At 34.6% G+C, this 25,753-nt stretch overlaps 1 protein-coding gene across 1 annotated transcript; it reads right to left on the reverse strand.

Annotated features, from left to right (window-relative positions):
- Nucleotides 1-514: 514 nt before the first annotated feature.
- On the reverse strand, nucleotides 515-25,753 carry LOC145312459 (uncharacterized). The gene is made up of 3 exons (XM_080151717.1): nucleotides 25,637-25,753; nucleotides 22,222-25,335; nucleotides 515-552 (listed from the first exon to the last, which is right to left on the reverse strand). The coding sequence occupies exons 2-3, from the start codon at nucleotides 25,055-25,057 to the stop codon at nucleotides 515-517; spliced, it is 2,874 nt and encodes a 957-aa protein (XP_080007843.1). The 5' UTR covers nucleotides 25,058-25,335; nucleotides 25,637-25,753.

The following is a 25,753-nucleotide window of genomic DNA, read 5'->3' on the forward strand; positions in this document are numbered from 1 at the left end:
ATGTAATTGTATACTCTCAGAGTAGCGTTTTATAACAATAAGAGTGCTAACGATTTTCAAATAACCTTTCCCTGATTCCATTTTAGGCGCATACACATGAATATAAAAAGAGCGGGCATAAAACGACCCCAAAATTTTTAATTGATTTGGTGTATAGATATGCTGTATAATTTTTATATCTAACAAATTATTCTTTCGGGGGAGAGGGGATTAGGAACAGAAAAAATAAGAATAATTTAGGTGTTTTTACTATACCTGGGTTTTTACAAATCCACCTTCAATTTTAGTGTAAACTAACTTTATTTATATCTTGGGTGGTTTGACAACCCATGCACACCCCCCCCCCTGCACGCCCCTTGTCTTATTAAAAGTTATAGTGTAAACTTTTACAACTAACTTTAGTAGACACAAATGTAGTTTTTTATATACTATTTTTATATTTCATACACAGTTTTAATTTGTTTATGTAATTATTTTCTTAAAATTCATTTTAAGATTTTGAAGCTTTTAAAATTTAGGAGGTTAGCAATCTTTTTAGGTCAGCAAACCCACCTAAAAATTAATAGAATCAATCCTACAAGCACTAAGAAGCTTCCCTGTAAAGCACAACCTAATTTATCAACCAGTCAGCGAGATCTATTTGGAATGACAAAAAGGAGTAGACTCTGTGATGGAATGCCTTCAGAATTTAATCAAAGATTAAAGAAAAGATTCTTCCATTGATATTGACATGTAGAGACATTCAGAAGCTGTTTAGAGTGTCTATAAAAAATTACAACATACAATACAAATGACTAATGATAGGCCAATACACAGACTAAATTACCAATGGCAGGCCAGTATACATTTTAATAGTCCAATGGTAGGCCAGTAAGACGTCATTTTTTACAGACACTATTAAAAGCTTCAGACACACGTTTGTGCATTTGTGTGTGTGTGTGTGTGTGTAAGGATTTGATAAATTAAAAATTTCAAAATGATTTAGATGTATTTGATTAATTAGTACTCGGCATGGCAGCTTTCCCACCAGGGGGCACTCTACTCCTCCTGCAGCTGCATCCGTCTGGGGTGACATTTTTTTCAGGGTAAAAAGATGGTTATTTTTATATATACAATTATTGCTAATAAAATTACTAAAACTACGAGAGAATGCAGTTTGTGGTGCCATTTTCTTGGCCATTTACAGAATTATGACTACTGTATAGGCTTCTTTGGCTCCTTCTTCTGTTTTAAATCTGGTCTAAAGCTTTTAATAAATTAATACAAGTTTTGTAACTCAAGCAATCTTTTTCATTTTGATATAAATCTAATTTTTGAGGTTATATGATATCAATATATACATACATACATTTTTCGTTTACTTAAATTTTTTGCTATTTTGAAAGATTTTTAGTTAAATAACCTATACTTTTGAAAAAGTAAACATATACAGCTAGCTATAACCAACAAGCGAATTAATTATTTAACCCTATTTCACCATACTTGCTTTAAACCTGTTTTTTAGAAGATATAATTTTTAGCATTAAAACAGTCCCTATATGGTAAATGATCTATTATTACATGGATGTTGCACCAGATTTTCGTGTACTTTAAGAAAAATTAACTGTTATCTGGATAAAACAACGAAACCCACCATCCACATCCTTGACCTTATCCCCTCCCTCCAACTAATAAATGAGTACCATATTAGAAGGGAGGGAGGGTTCATTTGACTGTTTATTATATTAGTCTTATTTTATAATAAATTGACGACACATTTTCCCCTGTCAATATATCCACGTTTGCTATATCCATTGCAATATTGCTAAGTACGTGTAATTTTTTATTAAATTTATTGTCTGCTATTAAAAGATTATTTTGTTTATTGATAATGCAAAAAGGCAATTTAATAAAGGTTGCGTTATTTTGCCCCCCAAATCAATTTCTGAATTAATTTGCTTGTTGGTTATACCTTATTCCTGAAACATATAATTTTTAATTAAACAGAATTAAGAGTTTTTTTCTTCGGAACAGAATTATATTTATTATTAAGTTTGTTTTTGTATTTATACGGCTTTCTGTTTATGGAGAACAAGAACAATTTTGTTATAGAAAATAAAAAAAGCTCAGCTTTATTATTTATATTTGATTATTGAGCTAATTTGAATATGAGTTAGTGGCAAGAATAACATATAAAATAATAGAAATAGAATATCAACAGCAAAGACTCAACATTATATATAAATGTTAGGCTGGCTATGTTTATCTAATAACTTAATCTTATAAAACCAGGAAGGGTGGAGACATTGGGCTGATTATTACACTAGTCCCCAAAGTCTTATAATAAATAGCTTTTTCTTATTTGTTGGCTTTACTACCTTGGCGACTTTTATTGAATTTTAATTGGTTGGTTCATTTAGTTGAGTGTCCAAACGTTCAACCACTAATTGTAATCTACTAAAGGGGTAATTATCATTTGGGATGTACATCAGTTTATTAGCCATTGTCTAATCCCTTAAGATCCCTAGATAAAATGAATGAATTGAAATAAAAAGTTAGTTAAAGAGTGGCTGTAATAGTAATAATATTGACATGAACTTTGTGTAAAGACAAAAAACAAACTCTATGTTTTTGCAGTGATCACATGCTAAATTTACTAGTAAATACACCATTTATATTTGTAACTAGCGGCGGCCCTTAAGCATTCAAAGGCTATTTTTTTAAATATCTATTTTGTGACATATATGGCATACATATTAAGATATATAAGTTTTCCGGAATGTTAGGGGGAGATTTGAAATCTGCACCAAATTTTAAGGATTTTTTATAAAATTCGTTTTTTCTATAATTCTTTATCTAAAAGCGGAAATGCATTTTAGGTTAATTAATTTTGACCAATAGAATAGGTGGATTTTAAACTACCTGCGCTCTAATTGGTTGAACGATGTACGCCATCCAATCAGAGCGCAGATTTTTTGAATCCACCAATCACAGATGCCAAAATTAATTAACTTAAATTGCATTTCGCTTTTAGATAGAGAATTATAGAAAAAACTAATTTTATAAAAAAAATCCTCAAAATTTGATGCAGATTTCAAATCTCCCCCTAACTTAAAAATTCCGGAAAACTTATATATCTTAATACATATTTATATGTTTACATATTATGAAATAATCATCAACAAACATAGTAACAAAGTTTATAATACTTAAAATGTGTCCATGGACTAAATAATCTCCGTCGAGGTGAAGCGGAAAAAGGGGTAAAAAAGTAGCCTAAAACCATTAAGAACCTTCAGTAATGATCATAAAGTTGCTACACTTTCTAAATCGTACCTAACTGCCAATAATAATAAGGTTTTAATAATTCATTAGTGAGTTATGCAAGATTTTTGGACCGAAGGGGTTTTGCTTTCAAGAGAAGCTTCTTATGGAGCATGGGTAGATTTTTATTGACTGTTTTGTACATCTTAGTAAACATCACATAATAATTATTGCGAACTCTTATATGTACCATGTATTTAAAAATCAATTAGGGTGGAAATTTAAAAACAAAACAAACTTGAAATCTTTTTAAAGCAAATCAAAAACAAAAATTCATTAAAAAGATTTCTTGATTTTAATACTTATTAGGAGCACTGTCACTCTAAAAGTAGGAATATGTGTACAAATTAGGTGTTTCTTTAAAATTTTGAAACTTTTTTTAAATCTTAATTTTTGAGGAAAAAAAAATTGAATGTGTTGTTTTGAAAATTAACAACAGCTACTAAAACCATAGAGCCAGAGAGACTGAATAAGTCATAAAAAAAAACAACTTAAATAAAAAATATTTAATTTTTTTATTAATTTGTACATTTACATTTATTTACTTTCAAAATTAGCGCCATTTTATTCTGACGATCCTTTATATCAGTGGTCGGCAGACTCCTTTTAAGCTGCATGGCTGAAGGTTGATTGGGCTATGTAAGGCTAAGGATGGCTGTGGCTGAGGTTAACTTAGTTTTATGAAACCAGTAGTGACTGCAGCTGAAAATTGCTGAACTGAAATTTTGTGGATGCGGCTGGGGGTAGCGGTAGCTGAGGCTTATAAAAGTCGAGTGGCGGCGTTCAGGCAATTCAATTTTTACCCTTTCTATAAGGAGGAAGCCACTAGAGGCTATTGGCGAATGAAACAAATAATATAAAAGTAGTTGGTCTGTACTTTAAACTAGGATAAGATGAAATGATGAAAAAATTTCATTAAGAATAATTAATCAAAATATTTGAGTCAACATTTTTTATGACAACTTCCCATTAAGTTTGTTGTACATACAAAGCAGCCCCTCTCCCCCTCTCAGCTTAAACCAGAAATAGATAAGGAACTATAATAATTAATTACACCCCCCCCCCCCTACAAACAAATAGTTTATAGTTTTTTAAATTATGGGACGGAAGAGTGAAGACGAAGAAAGTCCCTCAAAAAATCAGCATGTTACGTCATAAAAACGAAGGATTATCCTTCTCTTTTTTAGGGGTTTTCTTTCCCACTCCTTCTCTCCTCATCCCTTAATTTTATGACGTCATTGAGGGACTCTCTTTGTCTTCTGAAAGAGTTAGGAGTGCCTCAAAAAATTCAAATTCTATTCTAATGATTTTAATCACACATAAGAAAGAGTTTTGTTTGTCATGATTAGGATAAAGAATGACCTAACGTACATTGTCCTTTCCTATATCTCTTTTAAATGCCACGCTTTAAAACATCAAAAACAAACTATTTTTTTTGGGGGGGGGGGGATAAAGCTCTGTTGATGAATTATAGGAAATTGCGCATTTTTTTATGAAATTAAGTGATGTCCAGAACCCTGGTAGTTGCTCTTAATTAATTTTAAAGAGTGAAGCTATGCTTTAACACAGATTGTGCCTTATATTATTAAGATTAACTTTAATGCAGAAAAAGCTTTGAAATCCACAAAATGAGAGTTTGTCTTTAATTCAAGTATGTCATTAATTTTTAGATTTTTCGGGGGGTTATATGAGTTTTTAAACAAAGCAAGACATTTGCTTTGTGTAAGCCACGACACAATAATTTACTACTTGCGTTTTCGCAATTAATGTATATTTTAATGCTTGTTGTATCATTAAGTTTCATATTTGGCTAAAATTGAAGGTTAATTAGAACATTTTTCAACGTTTAGAACGTTGATTCACAAACTGTGACTTTTTTATACAGCGAAGCTTTTCTACAAGACTTCCGTGTCATTGTGGGTTAAAACATTTCCATTATTGCTTCAAAACAGAATAACATCCGCTGGATTAGAACCGGTTCTTATCATACGGAAAAATCATGTATTGCATCGTATTATAGACAATTTTGCGCGAATATTAAAAAAATAATAACAGTTTTGTAAGCCCGGCCTTCGGCCCCTCGAAGCTAACAAAACTTTCAATATCTACGTAAAGCTGATTATAATACGCTGCGATAAATAACTATTCCTGCAGTCAAAACTATTTGATAAAATATTTGAAAGTCACAGTAAAAAAGGGTTTCAAGCTACTAAAATTATTTCACATCTTTTAATAACAGCATTTAGATATAAATCAAAAAAAGATATGGGTAGTTTATGGTGTGTTAGTGTTTTTCTTTAGGTTAGATTAAGTTAGGAACAAAGGAGCTTCGTGCACCAAGTCCCGCAGGGTAGAGCTCCCCTTGGGGTTAGGCATATAAAATACTAATTAAAAAAAACATGTGGTGGAGGCGTAATCTTGTTTTATTTAAATTCTGGGCTTTCATTTGTAACAATTATGCTATTCCTTATATTTTTCACTTTTGTTTTCTTATAACATACAATGTCAGTACAATCTTCAAATTTCATTTGTTGTTTCTTTAAATTCAAACCCAAACCAAAAAATACCTCTAAAATAATTTAAAATTGAAATACCGCATTTTAAAGGGATATTTACATTTTTAGTTTTAACTTCTGTAAAAAATTCCTCTTTTGAAATAATTTTACATTTTTTCTTCAAATACTTAGAACCATTCATGGATAGTTCTCTGAGGTTGCAAATCAGACAGGTTTTAGGCTATTATGTACTATCAGTTTGATCTTTACATTGATTTGTGGTTGTTTCCATAGAGTTATTGGAAGTTTAACTCAATCACACCCCTCCAACCCCAAATAAGATTTTTCTTTATAATTATAAGATTTCTTAGATTAGGGTGGTTGACATAATATCCTTTTAGATAGTCCAAAACATGCTAAAGGTCAATAAAAGCTTTACTAAAAAATGTATGCCCATCCTTTAGGAACAAACATCTTGCATATAGAGGAGGGAGGGTCTAAAAAGATTTCAAAAATTGTCAACCTTGATGTAAATTATCCTTCTAGCTGATTTCCAAATTAGGCAAAGTTTATGTGATTTAGAAGCTATAAATGCCACCCTAAATTCACAACAGTTGGGACTCTCAATGCGTTTTCATTCACTTGAGAGTAGCACATAGTTGGGACAATTAATATTCTTTTATATACTTTTGTAAATAGTTAAAAAAAAACATTGTAAAAAAAACCACAAAATTCTTAACAGTTGGGTCACTGTATGCATTTCTATTCACTTATGAATAATATTCTGATTTCTAAACAGTTGGACAATACACAAGAGTTAGTTTAGTAGTACAGCAGCCTAGATTCTATGAGGTAGGGACGATGAATACGGTTTCAATAAATATATACAAGTTAATAGACATGTGTTTTGTATTCAATATTAAAACATTCCATTGGTCAATTAAAATATATACTGGCCTGCCATTGGTAATTTAGTCTATATATCGGCCTATCATTGGTCATTTGCATTTTATGACGTCATTTTTATAGGCACTAGAAAGACTTTTAATTATATTCAGCTCCCCAACTGGTTTAAAGCTCTAAATATTGTTTCTTTCTCGCCCAAGCAAGGAAGGATGGTTCGAGGAAACAGAATAAAAAAATGTCAGGGATGCAGAGCCTTTTAGTAACTATTACACAGTAATGGATATAGAATACGTGGATATTGTCATAGGGGAGTTTTTGTCGGGTGCTAATGTAGTCCTCAGATATTGGTCTGTACGTTCATACATAATCAAGGGAGGGGATGGGGTAAAGATTTAAGGAGGAGGGTCGTTTTATTAGCCACCTGGGAAAAACATTTTATTAGGGTAGGAGAGAATCTCTCACAATATCCATGTATTCTATATCCATTATTTTATTCTATGCAAGATTTCTGAAGCAGATGACTTTTTTATCTTTCCGTCATTTGTCCGTTTGTTAATTTGTGTTTAAAACGATATTTGTTTTTATTGTGTGACTTTTCTCTAATAATCAGGCATTTTCCCTCAAACTGCCTTGTTGAGCCCAGAATTCCTTTTAATTTTGAACTTTTATTTGGGTTAGGTTGGGAAATAGGTAGCCCCTCAGGGTTAGGTACCGAGGTTATGGGTACCGCGGGGTTATGGTTTCCCGCAGGAGTTAGGCATGGGAAAAAACTACCCTCTTTTTTCTTAATTTATTTTTAAAATGATACATTTTTAATTAGTGCTCGACAGTTACCTTGTTGGAAAGCACCAAGTAATATTTTATTTATTTTGTTTAATGGCGCTGCATCACTGAGTTTAGTAGAAGTATTTTGTTCTAAATGTCTTTGTGTAGAATATATTAAGCCCAGTTATGTGGATTACTTTATTTCACTTTGAACCAAGTTTTTCTTTAACAAGGAAAATTAATTTAAGGAGTAGCGAGATATTTGTACATGAATAACAGTGAATTTAGAAAAAAATATGCCTTTTTTAGACAAATTTTAAAATTGTTTAATTAATTTATTTATTCGTTTGATTACAGTTTTTGATTGTATGATTCATTTTAAGATTATATAATACTTATTTCAACAACAGTTTCAGAGATCTTTACTGAAACTAAAGCAGACAAATATACAAATATTGTAGATACACATACATCGAGCTACTGTAGTCTAATGTAATGCAATTTTGACCACATCAATAATGGTTCTAGCCCATTGTGAATTTGCACTTTTCACACAGAGAAGTGTGAATAAAAAGCATATATGTTACAATACACATAGTGTCCACCCTACTACATAGATAGATAGATAGATAGATAGATGAATTGGATAGATAGTCAATTGGATAGGTAGATGTTACAAAGTCAATAGGTACAGGGTCATTCAAGAGAAATGATTTTTTTAAAACTTAATTATGCATAGAAAATAAAACAATTATGTAAAATCCTTTATATATTTGGAAAACCTATTATGGGACATTTATGTTTCAAATATTTTAAATGCCTAGAAAATAGTTTTATTTTCTAGGCATAATTAAGTTTTTTTTTTAAATCATTTTTCTTGAATGACCCTGTATATCTAGAAAATTAACAGACAGAATATGTTAGATGCCGATAGATAGTTAGACACATATACATTGACAGATAGCCATACAGATAGATAGATAGATATTTCTATGAATAAATTTGCTGTTATTAATAATGTAAATCCTGATTACGCAATGTGAGATGCCGATACGAGATTACTAGTTTATCCTTTTGGGTGTTCATTCAATTACAACAACATAATGACTACTTGAAAACAGAAAACAGTTTTAGCAAAGGAAAAGATTTAGCATCTATAAATTATAATCATATCATATTAGTAGGTTTTTTGTCTATGGCTTAAGATTTGATAATTACTGAACCGATTGAGTTCTCCATTTTAATGAAGCTTCGTAGAGGTTCTGGGTAGTTTTATATTATTTAATCCTTATATCTAAGTTTGGTTTTAGACTGTTTTCCTCCCTTCTTCGAATACATAGCTTCTAAATGCTAGAAGCGCAGTCGCTAGTGAAATATGAAGATAAGGATAGAATTTGCAAGAAAAAATAAATGATATAAACATCTTCATTTATGCATGTTGCATTAGTTACCAATAAAAAAATGGTGTAAAAAAATGAAGAAATTGTCATTTTTATTAAAGTCAAAGAGCTTATTGCCATATCATGCACAATCAACTAAATAGATAACAATTATTGCAATTTTTATGTTTTTATACCTTTTATTTAATGAAGCTTTGATATATCATGTTTGCTATTTATATGTTAGCTTTATTGTAAGACTACTCATGATTAGCTGTATCAAACAAGATATGTTCGTCCATATCACATAAATATCTTTAAGATCTATTTTCAAGAATTGCACAGCAATTTTTACTTGTCGTGTCAGTGTAGTTGTTCACTAGCTGCTACGCCTCCAGAGGCCTTTATGAGGACTTAAGGAAACTGGGGCGCGTTGAAGTCTATCCTCCCCTTTTAATATCATTTTAAAAACAAAATATTTTTTTGTGTGGGGGGGTTTCTAGGAGCTATAGGGATGAAAAGATAGTTATCAACATTTTTTTGACCTATAAGAAGCTTTTTTAAGGTAAATTGTACAACCTGTACAAATTTTTCAAATAATGTTGTTTATATAAATATGCAGACTGTAGCTGGCTGATGTCCAAGATGGAATAAATACAATAGTGTGTGCTATCCCCCTTTTGCTACATGGCTACTCATTTTAACCGATGATGGTTTTTAAAAATATGATGGTTAGTAGAAAGTTTTTTTTTTCGTATTATTTCGAAACCGATTAATATCCGGTGGATTATAACCGGTTCTCATCCATACGAAAAAAACTATGTCTAGCATCGTATTATATTCAGTTTTCTACGAATATAAAAATGTACAATCATAAAATTAAAACCAGATTTTTTAGCCCGTGCCTTTGGCATCTCGGGGCTTAAAAAATGGTTTTAATCTTAAAATGTACATTTTACATCAGCGGAAAGCTGTTTATAATACGAAGCGAGAAATAACTATTATAGATATTTACTTCATAATATAATTTTAAAATATTAGCGGCACAGAAAGCCTCAACTACCCTTAATTTGTGATAATTAAAATAAGGGGAGGGGAAGGTTGTGTTTTACTTTAGGTCAAGATTATATCAAGTACCCCCGCAAGGGCAAGGCAGGTATAAGCCTTACCCCCCGCAGGGTGTAGGCGTACAGAAAAAAAACCTCCCTTGTTTTCAATTTATTTCAAAATTAAATTGTGGGGTTTGGGGCTTTCTGTGCTTGCTTGACAATTCAGAGAAAAGAACCGAAATACTTAACAGTTAACCATGTATAATTGGAATAGGAAGTTAGTATGATAAAAAGTCATAACTCCATGACTATCTGAGATCATATATGGACAGATCTTTAATCATTAATCACAAAAAAAGTTGAAAATCAAACTTAAAATTCAAACTGAGCAAAAAAAGTATAAAAGTGTTGTAGGAAGAACAGAAAACAGTAAGTAATATTTTGCTCCTATGAATTTAATCATGAATATAGTGAAGCAATTAAAAAAAAGATCTTTGGTTGAATGTATTTTGTCTGGAAGACTAGATTGTCAATGCAGGATATAAAATATACGTAGATATTATGTGAGGGGGAAAATTGTCGACAATTTGTTTTCTAACATGGACATTCCTTATTGGTCAGTTCGTTCATCCAGGGGAGGTGGTAAAAGTTTCTCTTTATTACAGTACATGTTGATTTTGTTTTAAGATCCAATTAATAAAAAATCCATTAGAGTGACTAACTAAGTTCAATGTTATTAAATGTATTTATTTTCCAACTCTAAGGAGAAATATCCGTTTATATATATATATGAACAAATCGACAGAAGAAAGGCTTCGATGCTTTTACGACAAACATTACCCCCGGGGTAAAATTTTTTTTTGGGGGGGGTAATTTAAATTTTCTTAAATATTTATCATTAAAAATGCCCCCTCCTAAATGGTTGGGGGTAGGGGTAAATTTTATATGGGGGGGGGTAAATCGCCCCATTACCCCCCCCCCCCTTGAACGTCTATGATTATTAAGCTATACGTTTTAAGGAGTGAAAAAAAAAATTTTATTTGGATTGGCTTATGATAGGGTTTTAATAGTTTAAATCTTAACAAGTTGGATAGCGTACAATTATTAGTTGTACAGTGTGCTTTCCTTCAATGTGCCAATAAAGCTCACCTTATTTTCGATTAAATATTCATTATGAAAAAAAAATCCACATTGGATAGACTTTGATTTAACTAGGGAGGGAGGGGGTACATGGCAGATTTACCACTAGCAAAAATACAGTGATAGTACTGTCATAAACACAGTGATTTGCTGTCATAAACACAGTTTTACTGTCAAATTCACACTTTTAGGGGGTATGACAAAAATACAGTTATTGCACTGGCATATTCACAGTTTTGCTGTCAATTATACACCTACATATTGACAAAAATACATCTATTAAATTTATGATTTGTCAATGTCAATTATACACCTACATTAGACTGGCCCAAAAAAACATTGAAATTATACTGGAACTCGAAGTTATAAACACTTTGACTTTATGTGATAAATTGATTGGATCAAACATTTTGGATAATCATATTTAATCTGTATTGGTTGATTTAAACTATCAGTATTCAAATTATTCTATTGATGGTTATAATCTAAAGATAGTGCAATTTTGTTTACTATAATATTGGTCATTGTCTTTTTCCTAAAATGTTTGAATGTCTATCCCTATCCCTGGCATGTACAAATATAGTTGTGAGAACTGACCAGGGTGAAAAGATACGGTTATCATCGAATACAGGATGCAAGGGAACGATAAAAAGCTGAGTAGTAAAACAATCGTTTCTACCTTCTAAATTAACAAATGAACGTAAAATTGTACTATTTATACAAAAATCAAATTGTTTCGTCTTAAACATAAGCATTTTTAAATCTTCGAAAAGTTGGTGTAAAATACTAAATAGTTCTTACATGATCATAGTTCAAAGGCCTGTCATAATAGCAGGCGTTACTATTTTACTATTTTTTTAGTTTCTTGATATTTGTATTTAACTCGAACCCAAAAATGAGAGACTCTTAGCTTCCCTGGAACCCGGAGGGAGAGCACAATAGGCTGTTTTTGGGCTAGTCCCCAAAGTCTAAAATTGATGTTTTTTTTATTCAATGTCTTACCATCTTGGGGATTTTTACTGTATTTTAGTTTGTTGGTTCATTAAGATGAGTGTTAAAAACGTTTCAACCACTAATTGAAATCCACAGAAGAGGTCTTTTTGTGTATCATCATTGGGAATGTGCATCAATTTACCGGCCACTGCCTTATACCTTTAGATCCCTGGCAATATCTGTGAATGGATTGTCCAGATTTGTTAATCAAGTGTAACTAATAGCCAGATATTTATATTTAACCAGAAAGGTGATTTCCCTTTTCATAAGCTGTGGAGCATAAAATCATCCTCTCTTACTTTTTCTTCTTGGATTTCTCTCTATCAAACATGTCTTTTGTCTAAGGACGGATAAGTTCATGTAATATGGTTTTATGCTATTTTATTTTTTTATAAATAAGTCTGGGTATGGTTTTAGGCTATTTTTGTGCCCTGCTCCTACTCTTTCGAATGTATATATTCATAGGCGTCCAAGGGGGGGGGGGGGTAATGGGGCGATTACCCCCCCCCAAACGATTTTGGGGGTGCCGTAGGCACCCCCAAAAATTTTTTCATTTCACCCCCCCCATTTAAAATTTACCCCTACCCTGGGGGTGCCGTAGGCACCCCCAACCATTTAGGAGGGGGTATTTACCCCCCCCCCCAAACAATTTTGGGGGGGTAAGTACCCCCCCCAAAATTTTAATACATTTTTAATACTATATATTTAATAAAATTTGAATTACCCCCCCCAAAAATTTTCACCCGGGGGTAAATTTTGGGGGGGGTAAACTAAATTTACCCCTGCCAACAGATTTCAGGGGGGGTAATTACCCCCCCCCCCCCCAAGCAAATTTTACCCCCGGGGAAAAAAATTTTTGGGGGGTAAAAAAAATTTGCGGCGCGCTTCGCGCGATATTTTACCCCCCCCCCCCAAAAAAAACGAATTACCTCCACCTTAAAAAATTTTTACCCCCCCCAAAATAAAAAGCTTGGACGCCCCTGTATATTCCCTAGATAATTGGGCACAGCCGCTAGTACCAATACTCAAAACATTTTAGGGCAAACAATAACAACCCCTAAAAAAGTATATCTGTATTTTTTATGTATGTAATGTTGTTTGTCTGTCTTTATTTGAAGTATTTTTTTAATTTAATGACCTTTAACATTACAGAAGAACATAAAGACAGAAAGACTGACACTAACATTTATAGCATATTTTCGTTTATATAAAATAACTCAAAGAGGGGAGTGAAAACAGAGCAAATGAAGTTAAATAGATATTATACACCGTACCTATAGAGAAATACAGATAACATAACACATAAAGACATACTTAATATATATAAACTATCATAAACCCAGGGAAAGGGATGGGTATTTATTAATTCTTGTGGATATAAGTTTCATAATATATTTGCAATGAAAAGTTTTTTTTTAAATTTATGTTCACATTATATCTAAAACTTATTCACCTGTTTTTTTTTTGTTTTTTTTTTTGACGTTTGTATAGGCAATAAGAAAATACTGCACGCCATTGTCCCTTATCCGTATAGTAACATGTGGGTTAAAAAGTTTAGCTAAAATAGACTGTGAAGAGCTCTTATTAAAAGTACAACCAATAGTGTTTTACTCGCTTTACAAAAAGTGCAACTATGTTCAAGATAAAAATTTAAAAGACTGAAAAACTAAAAAATGTTAAACTTAATCTTTATTTTAATTCAGATTAACAAACAAGCCCTAGTTATAGAGTTGCTGCCCCTCCATGATCTCATAAACGATCCATGCATTAAATTAGTATCTCAAACGTCTTTGCTCATTTAAGTGTAAATCGGCTTCACTTTTACATTACTTAAGTAGACACAGAAAATAGGGTATTATACATTAAGAGAAAAAAAAATTTATACTTTAAATAAACATTGTCTCTTAACCATTATAAGTTTTTTTCTTTATCAGTTTATAAAAAGTAACCTATTTAGTCAATTTGCTTAACCCATTAGTGACGAACCGGCTTTTAACGCCCGGTTCCAGAAAATGCCGAAAAAAACCGGTTCTCAGTTTTAGGATTGCATCATTCTCAGTATGAATCCCCCCTCTACTACCCTGGTTTTCATTTCCCCCTGGAGCAGGCAGATTTGCTTACTTCCGTTTGCCGGTATAGCTCAACAAAATTTGAAAACCAAGAAAAACAAGGTGATTTTAAAATACCCCTCCTAACTTTTTTGTTTATGAAGTAAAGTTAGTGATTTTTTTCGTGAAATTTAAAGTTTATTGGCATTTACATTCATTTGTGAATTCGTTTTATTCAAATTATTATTTTTTATATGATTTTTTTATCGTTTTTTTACGTTCTATATAGACCCGGCTCGGCATATGGGGGGAAAGTCTGAAATTTTCATTACCCGGTTTTACTAATAGATCTTTTTTACAACAACAACAAAAACCGGGTTTATTAACCAAAAAGGGGTGGTACCTATAGCCAAAATCTTAAATGTGATATAAATTGTTTTGTATGTTAGTTGTAGCTCTATCAATTACATGAGGTTATGTAGTTTTCAATTACGGATCGTATCGTAGTTTTAAAAAGTGTTCATCTCACTTTGGGCGTTCAAAAATTACATTTTTAATTTTTTGGGCCAAATAACCGGGTATTTAGGTCGCAAACGGGCTTTACTGCCGGGGGAAAGCACCAAAAAACGCCAAAAACGGTTATTAATGCCGCAAGGTTTTTTTACTCGCGCCGAACCGGGTTTTATTGCAACTTTCCTGTGCACGCCACTAGAGCAAAACAAAAAAATTGGAATTCCGTTTTTACCATTATAAAGCTTCCCTGAGATTTTCAGCTCGATCGGTCCATAAAAGTGGCGCTCGGCACTAATGGGTTAACATACTTATATCGAACAGTTAACAGTTAGATTAAATAATTGTTAGCGGTAAAATATTTTTTCAGATGCACTATCCCCTAGGTATGTGTTAAATCCTATTAAATAAAATTGACCAGACTATTTATAAAACCAATCTAGACCTAGTTTACAATAAAATGATACATATACTCTAGAAAATTAACCAAAATGGGCACTCTACCTAGATATCATATAAACAAACAACCCCAACTTATTTTTTTTTAATTAGAAAAGCGGAGTAGTTTTTTCCATGTCTAAGCCATTCAGGTAACCCTAACCCTTCGGGATCTAGACCTCTATATTAAACCTAACCATCGATTTAAACCCTTCAATAGGGTTCCTCTATAATTTACTAGAGGTGGCGTTCTAAAATTATACCGCTATAGGCTAGATTGAATATTAATCTTTTTCATCCATTGTCCTATCCCTTAATATTCGTTTTTCATCATTTTTTCAAGGTTAAATGTCCTTCTCTCACTTTCCTTTCCTTGCGTCTTTTTTTAAATTTCATTATTTTTATTTAAAACAGTATTTATAATTTTGTCTCTCTTTCTTTAAAATATTTTAGGATCCTAGTATTTTTTTGTTTCAAATTACAGGACGAAAGGGTTAAAATGTTTAGTTAAATGTTAAATTTTAGTTTAATATTTGAACAAATTACGGACACGTCGCTAGTATCAAATTATTTTAAAACTAAGTTTGCTTTGATTTACTATTTTAGAAATTCAAATTTTCTATTTTATAAATAGAAATTTAATACTTCAATATAATTCAAATAGCAACATGAAATAAAAAAAATGAATTTATTCTTCATAGAGTAAAATAATGGGTCTTATCGTTCTGGTCAATGAGAGTTTATTATGGATTATTGGAGCACTATGAGTATTAAACACTCTACCATTGGAAGACTCGAGCTCATATATAGACGTTTATTTCCTATATAGATCTATCATGGATCTTGATGCAATAAAGCAAGCCGTTTTATAAAAAATCTGTCGAAAACAATTCATAAGGTAAAAGACAGAAAAAATAGTCGCTCATATAGGTATAGAATAATCCTGAAAGCGTAGCAACTCTGTAATCATTACACACATTCATACGTTAGTTGTCCTACCCCTAAGGTCCCCCGACTAAAAGTTGAATATCTAGATTTTAATTTTACAGTGTGTACCATGTAAATGTAAACGTGCGTTTAACTTTACAGACAGTAGTTCGTTTTATTTGGATATATTCATTTCAGCAATAGATTTATAATATAGATATACAATTTGTATTTGGTCCTGTACGAGTTCCAATAGTCGTTTTTGATTCAATCAGACTGAACTTCGTTTATTTGGAAAAATTTAATTTTATCGAAAGCCTCTTTTGAATATAGATGCATTAAACTGATAATGATATACAACTTTAATGTTTAATGTTGACTTTATAGAATTTAATAAAAATGATCGATGCTTACACTTTATGGACTAATCACTGTATAACATTAATTAAGCTTATCTAAAAAGAAAGAAACTATCGGACCTTGTTATTGGTAATGATTTAGGGACATTAAAGACTTGCTTTTAGGATCTTAATAACATTTGTATAATTAATCTATTCTAATCTATCTATTAACTAGCTGCCCGTTTTATACACATAGACATACATATACCTGATTAAAACATTAGAGTGTTCCAAAAATCCTAATAAATTTGAGTGTCGCTATTATAAATGTTTTCTTTGTAAATTTCTAGATTTACTTTCGTTTCATCAAGTTATTGGGGTCGAATATTATAGTAAGTTTTTTAGTTTTAAAGGTTTGTCATTTCCATTTTAATCAACTAAAAACATTAGAATATTTTTGTATTTTTGTTTCTTATTAATTGGCTACTGGGTATTTTTCATGTTTCTTTAACATAGCTTTTAATTAAAAATACTCGTAAATTCAACGATTTGAAAACCCTCTGAATTATATATACCTAACTATATATCTAGCTACTTGTCTTTAATACAATACATTACCCTTTCTATCATATAAAAGCGTTTTACAGGGGGGCATACAATAAAATTTATTACAACTAAAAGACGGTCATTTAAAAAAAAACATGTACTATTTCAAGTAAATAGCTTTAAGGTTAAGATTACTTAGTTTTCCACGTTTGATTTATTGTTTAAATGTGTATAAACACTTATTTGTTCTAAAAGTTTTGCTATTATATTACCTTTATATAGAGCTAATTTTCTGTATAACAGTTTATTGTTCAGCTTTTCTCACACTTATATTATCTCGTTAAGGCATAGCTATTTAAGGTCACAAGCATTCTTGTCAAACCTTCTATTGGCTATTGGATGCAATCGTCATTCTAATGAGTTAGGGAGAGTTATACAGCCCTGTAATCAGTTTTAATCTTGTATTTTTCATTGTCGTGATCTAATCTGCGGCTCCCTGCTGGTATTACAATATACAATTAATGACGACATATTCACTTTCTTTTTTATCCATCATAATTATGAATTTAGGGATGGTCAGTTTGTCTGTTGGACCCTCCATTTGTGTCATATAATGTTACTAAAGGGATTTGGTAACATGATGACTTAAGATTGATTATCCCTCTGGTAGATAGTGAATATAAGAAGAAAGATCCTGGGAAGGTATATAACTATTTTTTGGGAGAGATTACAAAAATTGACAAAAATAATACCAATACTATGTTAAAGTTTCCGATAAGAAAAATATTTTGTCTCAACCATGACACTTTGGTTGAGCTTGGACTTCCGAATTAGCGGGAAGTTCACGAGATCAGTTGGCGAACATACAAAACCCCCAATACCAGGAACCATCAAGTTTCAACAGCAGGTTTGAATATAGATTTATTGATGAAATTATTTCAAAAGACCTGAAATTACAAGATCAATTAATAAACAGAATAAAATATTATTCGTTATCTTAAAACTTTGAGCACTAAAAAAAATCTTTTTCTTTTCTTATGGTTAAAGAATCTTTGGAAACTTTGGCTTTAAAGGAAAATTATTTGGTTTAATAAATCATTGTTAAATGCAACAATAAGGCACATAAAAATTACTAAAACATATATTAAACATAATTAAGTTTCATGTTTAGCTGGCTAAAGCCTTTTTTTAAAACTACATATAATCGTCCTATACACCATACTTCTTAATCAAATTAACAAATTCTACCTGAAGCTCTTATGGTTTCAAATCCCTGATATACTAGGGTAGTTCACACTCAATGAGACCAATGATAGGCCCAATTTTGTTCTCCGCAATCTTCACACTCTCATATCTCATTCAAAAGTAAAGAACGTGCGCTTCAAAATAAACAAACACTCTATGCCGCGCCACATTATGAAAGGAAAGCCCTAAAAGACGACATTTGCGCTTTGATTTTGGTTTAATGATAAGGAATTTAATTTCGAACTTGATAAACACAAAGCTTCCTCGAAAAGAGGTTAAGACACACCCCCCGTTTGAAAGTCAAATTAACTTCCTTAACGAGATTCAAGGTTTTTTTCGCGCTGAGCACTAGCAACATTTCTCACTAAACTCAACTCACCATAATCACATGAGAATGGCCACATCCCGAAAACGTGACAATTTTGCTCCTAACTAAATGAAACCCCGTGAAATGCATACACAATATTATACTCCTCACTAGGACTCATAATACCTCACATTTTAGGATAGAAGGATGGGGATTGGTTTGTACCATACAACATTCCATGCACATGACAATCACAAGATCACATACACAATCCTAAAATAGATAATCCTATTAATCATGATGTTGTAAATATAACAACTATACTAATTAATAATCATTTCATAATCAATAGGCAATAAATCATTATTAATAAATCAATAAGTACCTACGAAATCAGGTTGAAATGTAAATGTAAACAAATAATGTAAAATAAAACGAAATAAATCTTAGACAAGAAAATTAAGATTTATAGGTACTTAAAACTAAATTTGTTAAGCATCAAAAAGAGTAGTAAGAAAAAATTTTTCAAAATCCTTGGGCAGAAAGTTTTTCAAACCTAATGAATAAGAACTGTAATATCTTAATCAACAATAAAACTTTTTAATACTTAAAGAATAGCAAAATATTAATATCTTCGTTAGAATTTTCATTGAAATTATGAAAAAAATACCAATTTTTCTTTGTAAAAAAAAAACTTTAAATATGAATTTTCAATCATTCCTTGATCTGAATAAAAATGTTTTACTTGATTGAAATTCATATATAATTTTAAAAAAAATCTGCTAAAAAATACTTGATTTTTTTCATAGAATAAATATCGAATCACGCAACCTCGACACATTTATTCCTTTTTGTTAAACTTTTCAGGTAAGTTTTAAAATGAATTGTACTTTTGAAAAGAAATTAAACTCAATAAAATTAAATTTGAGCATATGAAATAGAAGAATATTTAATCGCATTTCATTTGATTCTTATTTTAGGCATAAAAATAGGCATATGAAAAATGTGGCTTTTTACTAAAAAAAATCTCAATTTCCATAAAATAAGAATCAATTATTAATCATAATTTTTAACAACTGCCTGACTGATACAGCATGTTCTTCTAGGGGAGATTTATCCGTCAGTCTGAACAAGACTCTTGCCGTCTTTCTTCCATCCTCAATTCTCGTCACTCGGCCCATCCTCAAACATCTCATCAGCGGATTGGTACTCGTAACCAGAACTACATCTCCATCAGCTAGTGGCTCTGCCATCTCATCCTTCCACTTGGACATCCGTAATATCTTCGGTAGGATCTCCTGGCGGTAGGCAGTCCAAAACTGGGCAGATAAATCTTCCAACAACTTCAACCTGGAGGAAATTTGGTCCTCCGGTTTCATCGCCACATTGCACAACGGCTGGCGGTCAACATTTCCCAGCAGCTGGCCAGGGGTAATTAGCCGCCAATTCTCCACGTCGTTCGCAGCTTCAATCGTCAGTGGTCTGCTATTCATAATTTTACTGACCTCCGCCAACAGCACCAGGAGCTCGTTGAAATTAACAGAACTATTCACCAACTTCTTGGACAGCAATCTCTTGGTTAATCCCACCATTTTCTCAGCCTGCCCAATATAATGGTGGGCTCGGGCCGGGATCTGAGACCAAGAAAACTCTACCTGGCTGCCCAACTTCTGCTCTAAAACCTTGCGAGCACCGGATAATTGTGTGCCCATGTCGCTTACTATGATCTTCGGCAGACAATGAACAGCTTCCAACTTGCGCAGGGACAACAGGATACTGCTGGTATCATACTTTTCCAAGGCATCTAACCACAACGCCCCTGAGAATCTGCAGACCACCACGAACACCCACACCTTCTTCGTTGCTGTCTGACTCCTCGTTTTGGCGGCAGCTCTCCTCGTAACCAGCGGACCCATCAGGTCGACTTGCACAGCTTCAAAAGGCCTGCTCGGGACCAACTTGTCAGGTAACACCTCCTTCATGGTAGCACGACATTCCTTAGCCCTCTCAACACTGCAGGGCCAACATTTCTTCACTTCCATGATGGCCAACCTCCTTGCCTTCACAATCCAGCACCAACGGCGGCTCTCAGCTAAAGTTCCACGGACACCAGAGTGAAGCTCAACATGCGCTTCTCTCATAAAAACAGCAGCTAACCAATTACCAGGCTCCAAAATTATTAAACCTGGCATGTCTTCAAATATCATTTTACGGCCGCCAGTAATGGCGTCAATGACTGGCTGTCCTCGACCAACCATTTTAAGAATCCTCATCTCCCTGGTCACATAATTTCCACCGGGACCAACGACAGGCCAGGTCAATGATACTTCATGCACTAATGGATTTAATGACGCATAATTGCCTTTAGCATCATTTATCCACTCATCCTCTTGGCTTCGTGACACAATGAAAAGTTCCGCCGCCGCCATAAAATTGTACAAAGACGGCTTGTACACAGCATCTGCGGCTGCTACATGACTACCAGCGGCTGTAGCCTTACCTTCTTGTCTGCTCTTTAGCTTCTTCAACCAGGTGTTCGCAACTTGCAGGACAGCTGCCATAATACGTTTGGCCTGTCCAAATGACCTCCTGTGCTTAAACCTAAAGACATCTTCAGCGGCTTCTCCGGCAACTTTCATTGAACATAACTTAACCATTTTGGTATTCAACTCCTCAGGGGGTAAAACCTGCTTGACTTCTTCGGCAGTTTTCACCGGCCACGCACTTTCATCCTGGCGCAACCATTCTGGGCCCAATCTGTACCTGGAACCTGGTCCCAAATCTGATACTTTGCAGGTGCTTCTGGTGCCCAAATCTGCAACGTTTTGCGTCCCCGGGACCCACCTCCAGTCATCCTTGTTGGTCGCAGATTGAATTTCTCCAATACGATGAGAATTAAATGTGTTCAACATAGCACTGTTGGAAACTATTTGTGATAAAACACACGATGAATCAGTAAAATACATCACTCTGATAATATCAAAGGGCAGGGCATCTCTGACGGACTTTGCCAACCTTGTGGACATCTGGCACCCCATCAACTCAAGGCGTGGAATTGACTCACACTTGACCGGCGCAACTCTTGACTTGGTGGCTAGCAGAAACGTTTCAAATCCTTGTCTAGTTGGCCACCTCAAATATGCATTACTTGCATAAGCCTCTGATGACCCATCCGAAAACATCATCAAGGATGGAAGGCCAGTTGGTTCATCCGGAACCACACAACGGTCAAACTCCAATTTAGCGACCTCAGCTCTGTCCTCCAGCGACTGAACAAGTTCATCCCGTAGACTTTTTGGAATGAAATCTTGCCAGCCCAAATTCAGCAAACAGGTTTTCCGCAGGACAAGTTTAATTCTCAACAGAATAGGGCTGCAAAGCCCGATCGGGTCGAAGGTTTGGGCGGCGAACCTATGGACCATCTTCTTTGTCAGATTCTCGTCCAAGGCGTCCTGGAGGTTGTACAAATCAGCATCCTCTTTCACCTTCCTTCCCTTGACTTTACCATCTTGATTGACTCTTGTGGCGATGGACAACACATCGGTGGCTGGCTTCCATATCAGCCCGAGAACCTTGGTATGCTGGCAATCATCTCCAGAATAAATGACTTGTTTGAAGGAAAAACTACCTTTACCGATAATCCTGTCGGCCTCTTTCATCATCTCCTTGGCTTCTGGCTTCGATCCTGCTCCCGAAATAACGTCATCTATGAAGCTGTGCTTCTCAAGCTTGACTGCAACTGGAATCTGAGGTAACTTGAATTCCTCATCAGGGTAGGTAGGTATTTGTGGCTCCTTCCATAATTCAGGTTTGGCAACAATTTCACTACCATTTATTTTTCCCTCTCCATACATCTCCTTGACCTCTGCTTCACTCTTTCCGCCGAACAGGCGGGACGTCAACTTCAGGGCTGTAACTGCCAAATTTCCCGCAGCTAACTCGCCGAAATTTACAACTTTGGTCAGGTAAATTTCAAGTGGACCATCTGGCGTCGGGGAAAATAAAACTCTCTTCATCTGGCTGTCGAACTCTGTGGCCAGGATGGAGTTATAAAACTTGGAGATATCCGCGGTTATACCAACCTTGTAACCGCGGAAAAGCATCAAATGATAAAATATCTTCTGCATTGGCGGCGGGCCTCCCAGCATTATGTTATTAAAACTGGTACCCTTGAACGTCAGAGAACTATTGGCACACAATCGCATGGGTGTGGAACTTGAATCCTCCTTGAAAGCAACCACTATTGATGAACAAGACTTAGGTCCTTCATACTGCAACTCTTCAGGCGTGGCTTTTTGGAAAACGCCTCTTCTTATGGCGTCGTTGAATACCTCCACATACATTCCATAGGTACCTTCCTTGACCATCCTGGCACGATCCTTTTCAGCAATTTTGCGGGCTAAACTTTCATTGTAGGGTAAAGTGTGAGGATCTTCAATATAAGCATATTGACCTGTCCACTTGTTGGACTGCAAGTCTAGGGTTAAACCTGCCTCAATTATCCTCTGCCTCTCACGCTGGTCCCAGGTAGTGCCGTCGGCCATAGCCTTGCACTCTTGACAAGCAGTACATCCTGGACAAAGTGCCTGCGGCTGTATGCCAAACGATTCAGACGTCAGAAAGTCTGGCAAAGTGCCTCCACTGACACTGACAGCCTTATAAGCCGACTTTTGATCTCCAGCTCCACCATCAGCACTCGTACAGATAAAACCACTACCAAAAATGGTTCGCCACAACATAGACTGGCCCACTTTTTGGTAGGTTGAAGGAAACACGTCAGGATGTGTATTTCCAATGATGATATCTAAGCCTCCACTAATATATGTAAACCTTTCTGGCGGCATTTTAAATATCTCGGCGGCAGTTTCGGGGTGGACCGAGCGCATCTCGTTGGCCCCGCCGAGGGTAGGCATGACAGCTGCCTCAAACTCCCTCAGATTGCCGTCCCTATCCTTCAGATAAAACACAACATTGCGGCAGGAAGACTCACTGCCATCAGCTACAGAAATAGTTGTATATCTGCCAGTAGATTTCAGCTTCAACTTGTTGGATAACTTCTCAGACACAAGTGGCAAATTTGCCCCGGAGTCAAACATTACCGTGGCGTGGCAGGTGCCGCCGCCAGGTGCTACAACAGGAACTAACTGAAGTAAGAAGGTACAGGGGCTGGGTGCAGAACTTGACTTGTAGACTGTATTCACACCAGCACTAGCCTCATGGAGTAACCTGGAATGGTATCTGTCGCAATTATTAGTACCACAAACACCAAGCTTCTCAGATTTATTACACTTGTCAGCAGTATGGCCGTCGCACAAGCAGAGTTCACATAACTTCTTCTGCTGGACAATTTTCTTACGGTCAACCACATCCATCTTCTTAAACGTGAGGCAACGGAAAATCGGGTGTTTCTCCTTGCAGCTCTCCACAGGACATGCACTGTTCCACTTGGAAGCCTTGCCCTTTCCAGCCTTTCCATTCTTATCGTCGCTGCGGCCAGATACTTGCGCGGCGGCAGCTCTATCACGATTTCTCTTGCCGGCGCCACTATCATAGGACATATCACCGGCCAACATGGCACCTCTGGTCCTCTCCAGCAGTTCAACAATCTTCGGGATGTTTGGTTGGTTCATGCTACCAAGCTCCATCATAATTTTATCCCTCAAATTTTCAGGGCACTTGTCTTTAAAAATATGAATGAGAGTTAGGTGGTTGTAATCCTTAGCTGCAGAACCAACGATGGCTTCTACCTCCTGCATCATGCTCTTGAAAGTAGCAATTGCGCTAACCACGTCCACAGGTTTATCCACAGGTTTCATCTTGTTCAACTTAGTTAAAATCCTCATGAACCGGCGAGTGTTTGATAAAAACATCTGGTCAAGAAACGCCCATTGTTCATTGTGATCTCTAATCGCTGACACTTGCTTGCGTAGTTCCGGGTTGGTTATCACCTTCTCCATACACAACATCAGGCTTAACCTCTGGTCAGCAAATCCATAACCAGAGCATAGATCCTTAAAGACCTGTTTAAAGTTTGGGTAATCCGTGTCAGTACCGTCGAACGACGGCAATAAACTGTTGTCCCAGCGCCCATACTGCGGGTTGGAACTCCGAATATCCACGGCAGACATACTTCTGGAGAGCATGGCAGGTGTCCCACTCTCATCCAGGTTAGATGAACGACGTTCCATCTCTCTAAGCCTTCGGTACATATCACGTACTTCTTGGCGCAACTCCACGGAAATTTTAAGCACTCCCATGTCCATCTTCACCTTCTCAATGACGTCGAGGTTCCTGGCGACAGTGCTTGACCTCGCGTCATCTGAATCATTGTCAAGCCAGTACAGAATTTTTGTACACTGCTCCAACGACGCATAAACTTTATCTGCAACAGTTTTTTGCTCACTAGCTTCATCCAAATCACGCTTAAACTCGCGCAGCTCACTAGTCTCCACGGCAGGTTTTAGACTTTTTATTAGGTCAGATTGGTCCTTGACCTCACTAAAAATGTCACGAATTGATTTTACATTCACATTTTCACATGAACTAAAACTTTGGCAGGCTTTTAGATTGTCATAAAACAATTTTAACTGTTCATCAAAAACTTCTAGCCTTTCACTGCCAATAGCGATTGCTCGCTCAATTTTCTGCTTTTTGGTTAGTGGCATATTGATTCACTAGGTACTTATTTCACAGAAAAATTGTCACAGTTTATTGCATCAATAATTCACTAGATGCTATTGATCTCTTGATGAATGCTAACGCCTATTCATCAGATATTTTGAAATTGTCTCAACCATGACACTTTGGTTGAGCTTGGACTTCCGAATTAGCGGGAAGTTCACGAGATCAGTTGGCGAACATACAAAACCCCCAATACCAGGAACCATCAAGTTTCAACAGCAGGTTTGAATATAGATTTATTGATGAAATTATTTCAAAAGACCTGAAATTACAAGATCAATTAATAAACAGAATAAAATATTATTCGTTATCTTAAAACTTTGAGCACTAAAAAAAATCTTTTTCTTTTCTTATGGTTAAAGAATCTTTGGAAACTTTGGCTTTAAAGGAAAATTATTTGGTTTAATAAATCATTGTTAAATGCAACAATAAGGCACATAAAAATTACTAAAACATATATTAAACATAATTAAGTTTCATGTTTAGCTGGCTAAAGCCTTTTTTTAAAACTACATATAATCGTCCTATACACCATACTTCTTAATCAAATTAACAAATTCTACCTGAAGCTCTTATGGTTTCAAATCCCTGATATACTAGGGTAGTTCACACTCAATGAGACCAATGATAGGCCCAATTTTGTTCTCCGCAATCTTCACACTCTCATATCTCATTCAAAA

The sequence above is a fragment of the Acartia tonsa genome, chromosome 2 (genome assembly GCF_053477335.1).
Source record: "Acartia tonsa isolate MP-2025a chromosome 2, ASM5347733v1, whole genome shotgun sequence".
Taxonomy (NCBI): domain Eukaryota; kingdom Metazoa; phylum Arthropoda; class Copepoda; order Calanoida; family Acartiidae; genus Acartia; species Acartia tonsa.

Bases quoted from the DNA above. Each gene is read 5' to 3' on its own strand.
- LOC145312459 (XM_080151717.1), bottom strand. From the start codon at position 25,057: ATGCCACTAACCAAAAAGCAGAAAATTGAGCGAGCAATCGCTATTGGC. The intron at 553-22,221 runs GTAGTGAAATTG...ATTAATTTTTAG, and splicing joins TGGAGAGGGAAAAATAAATG to GTGGGTTTGCTGACCTAAAA.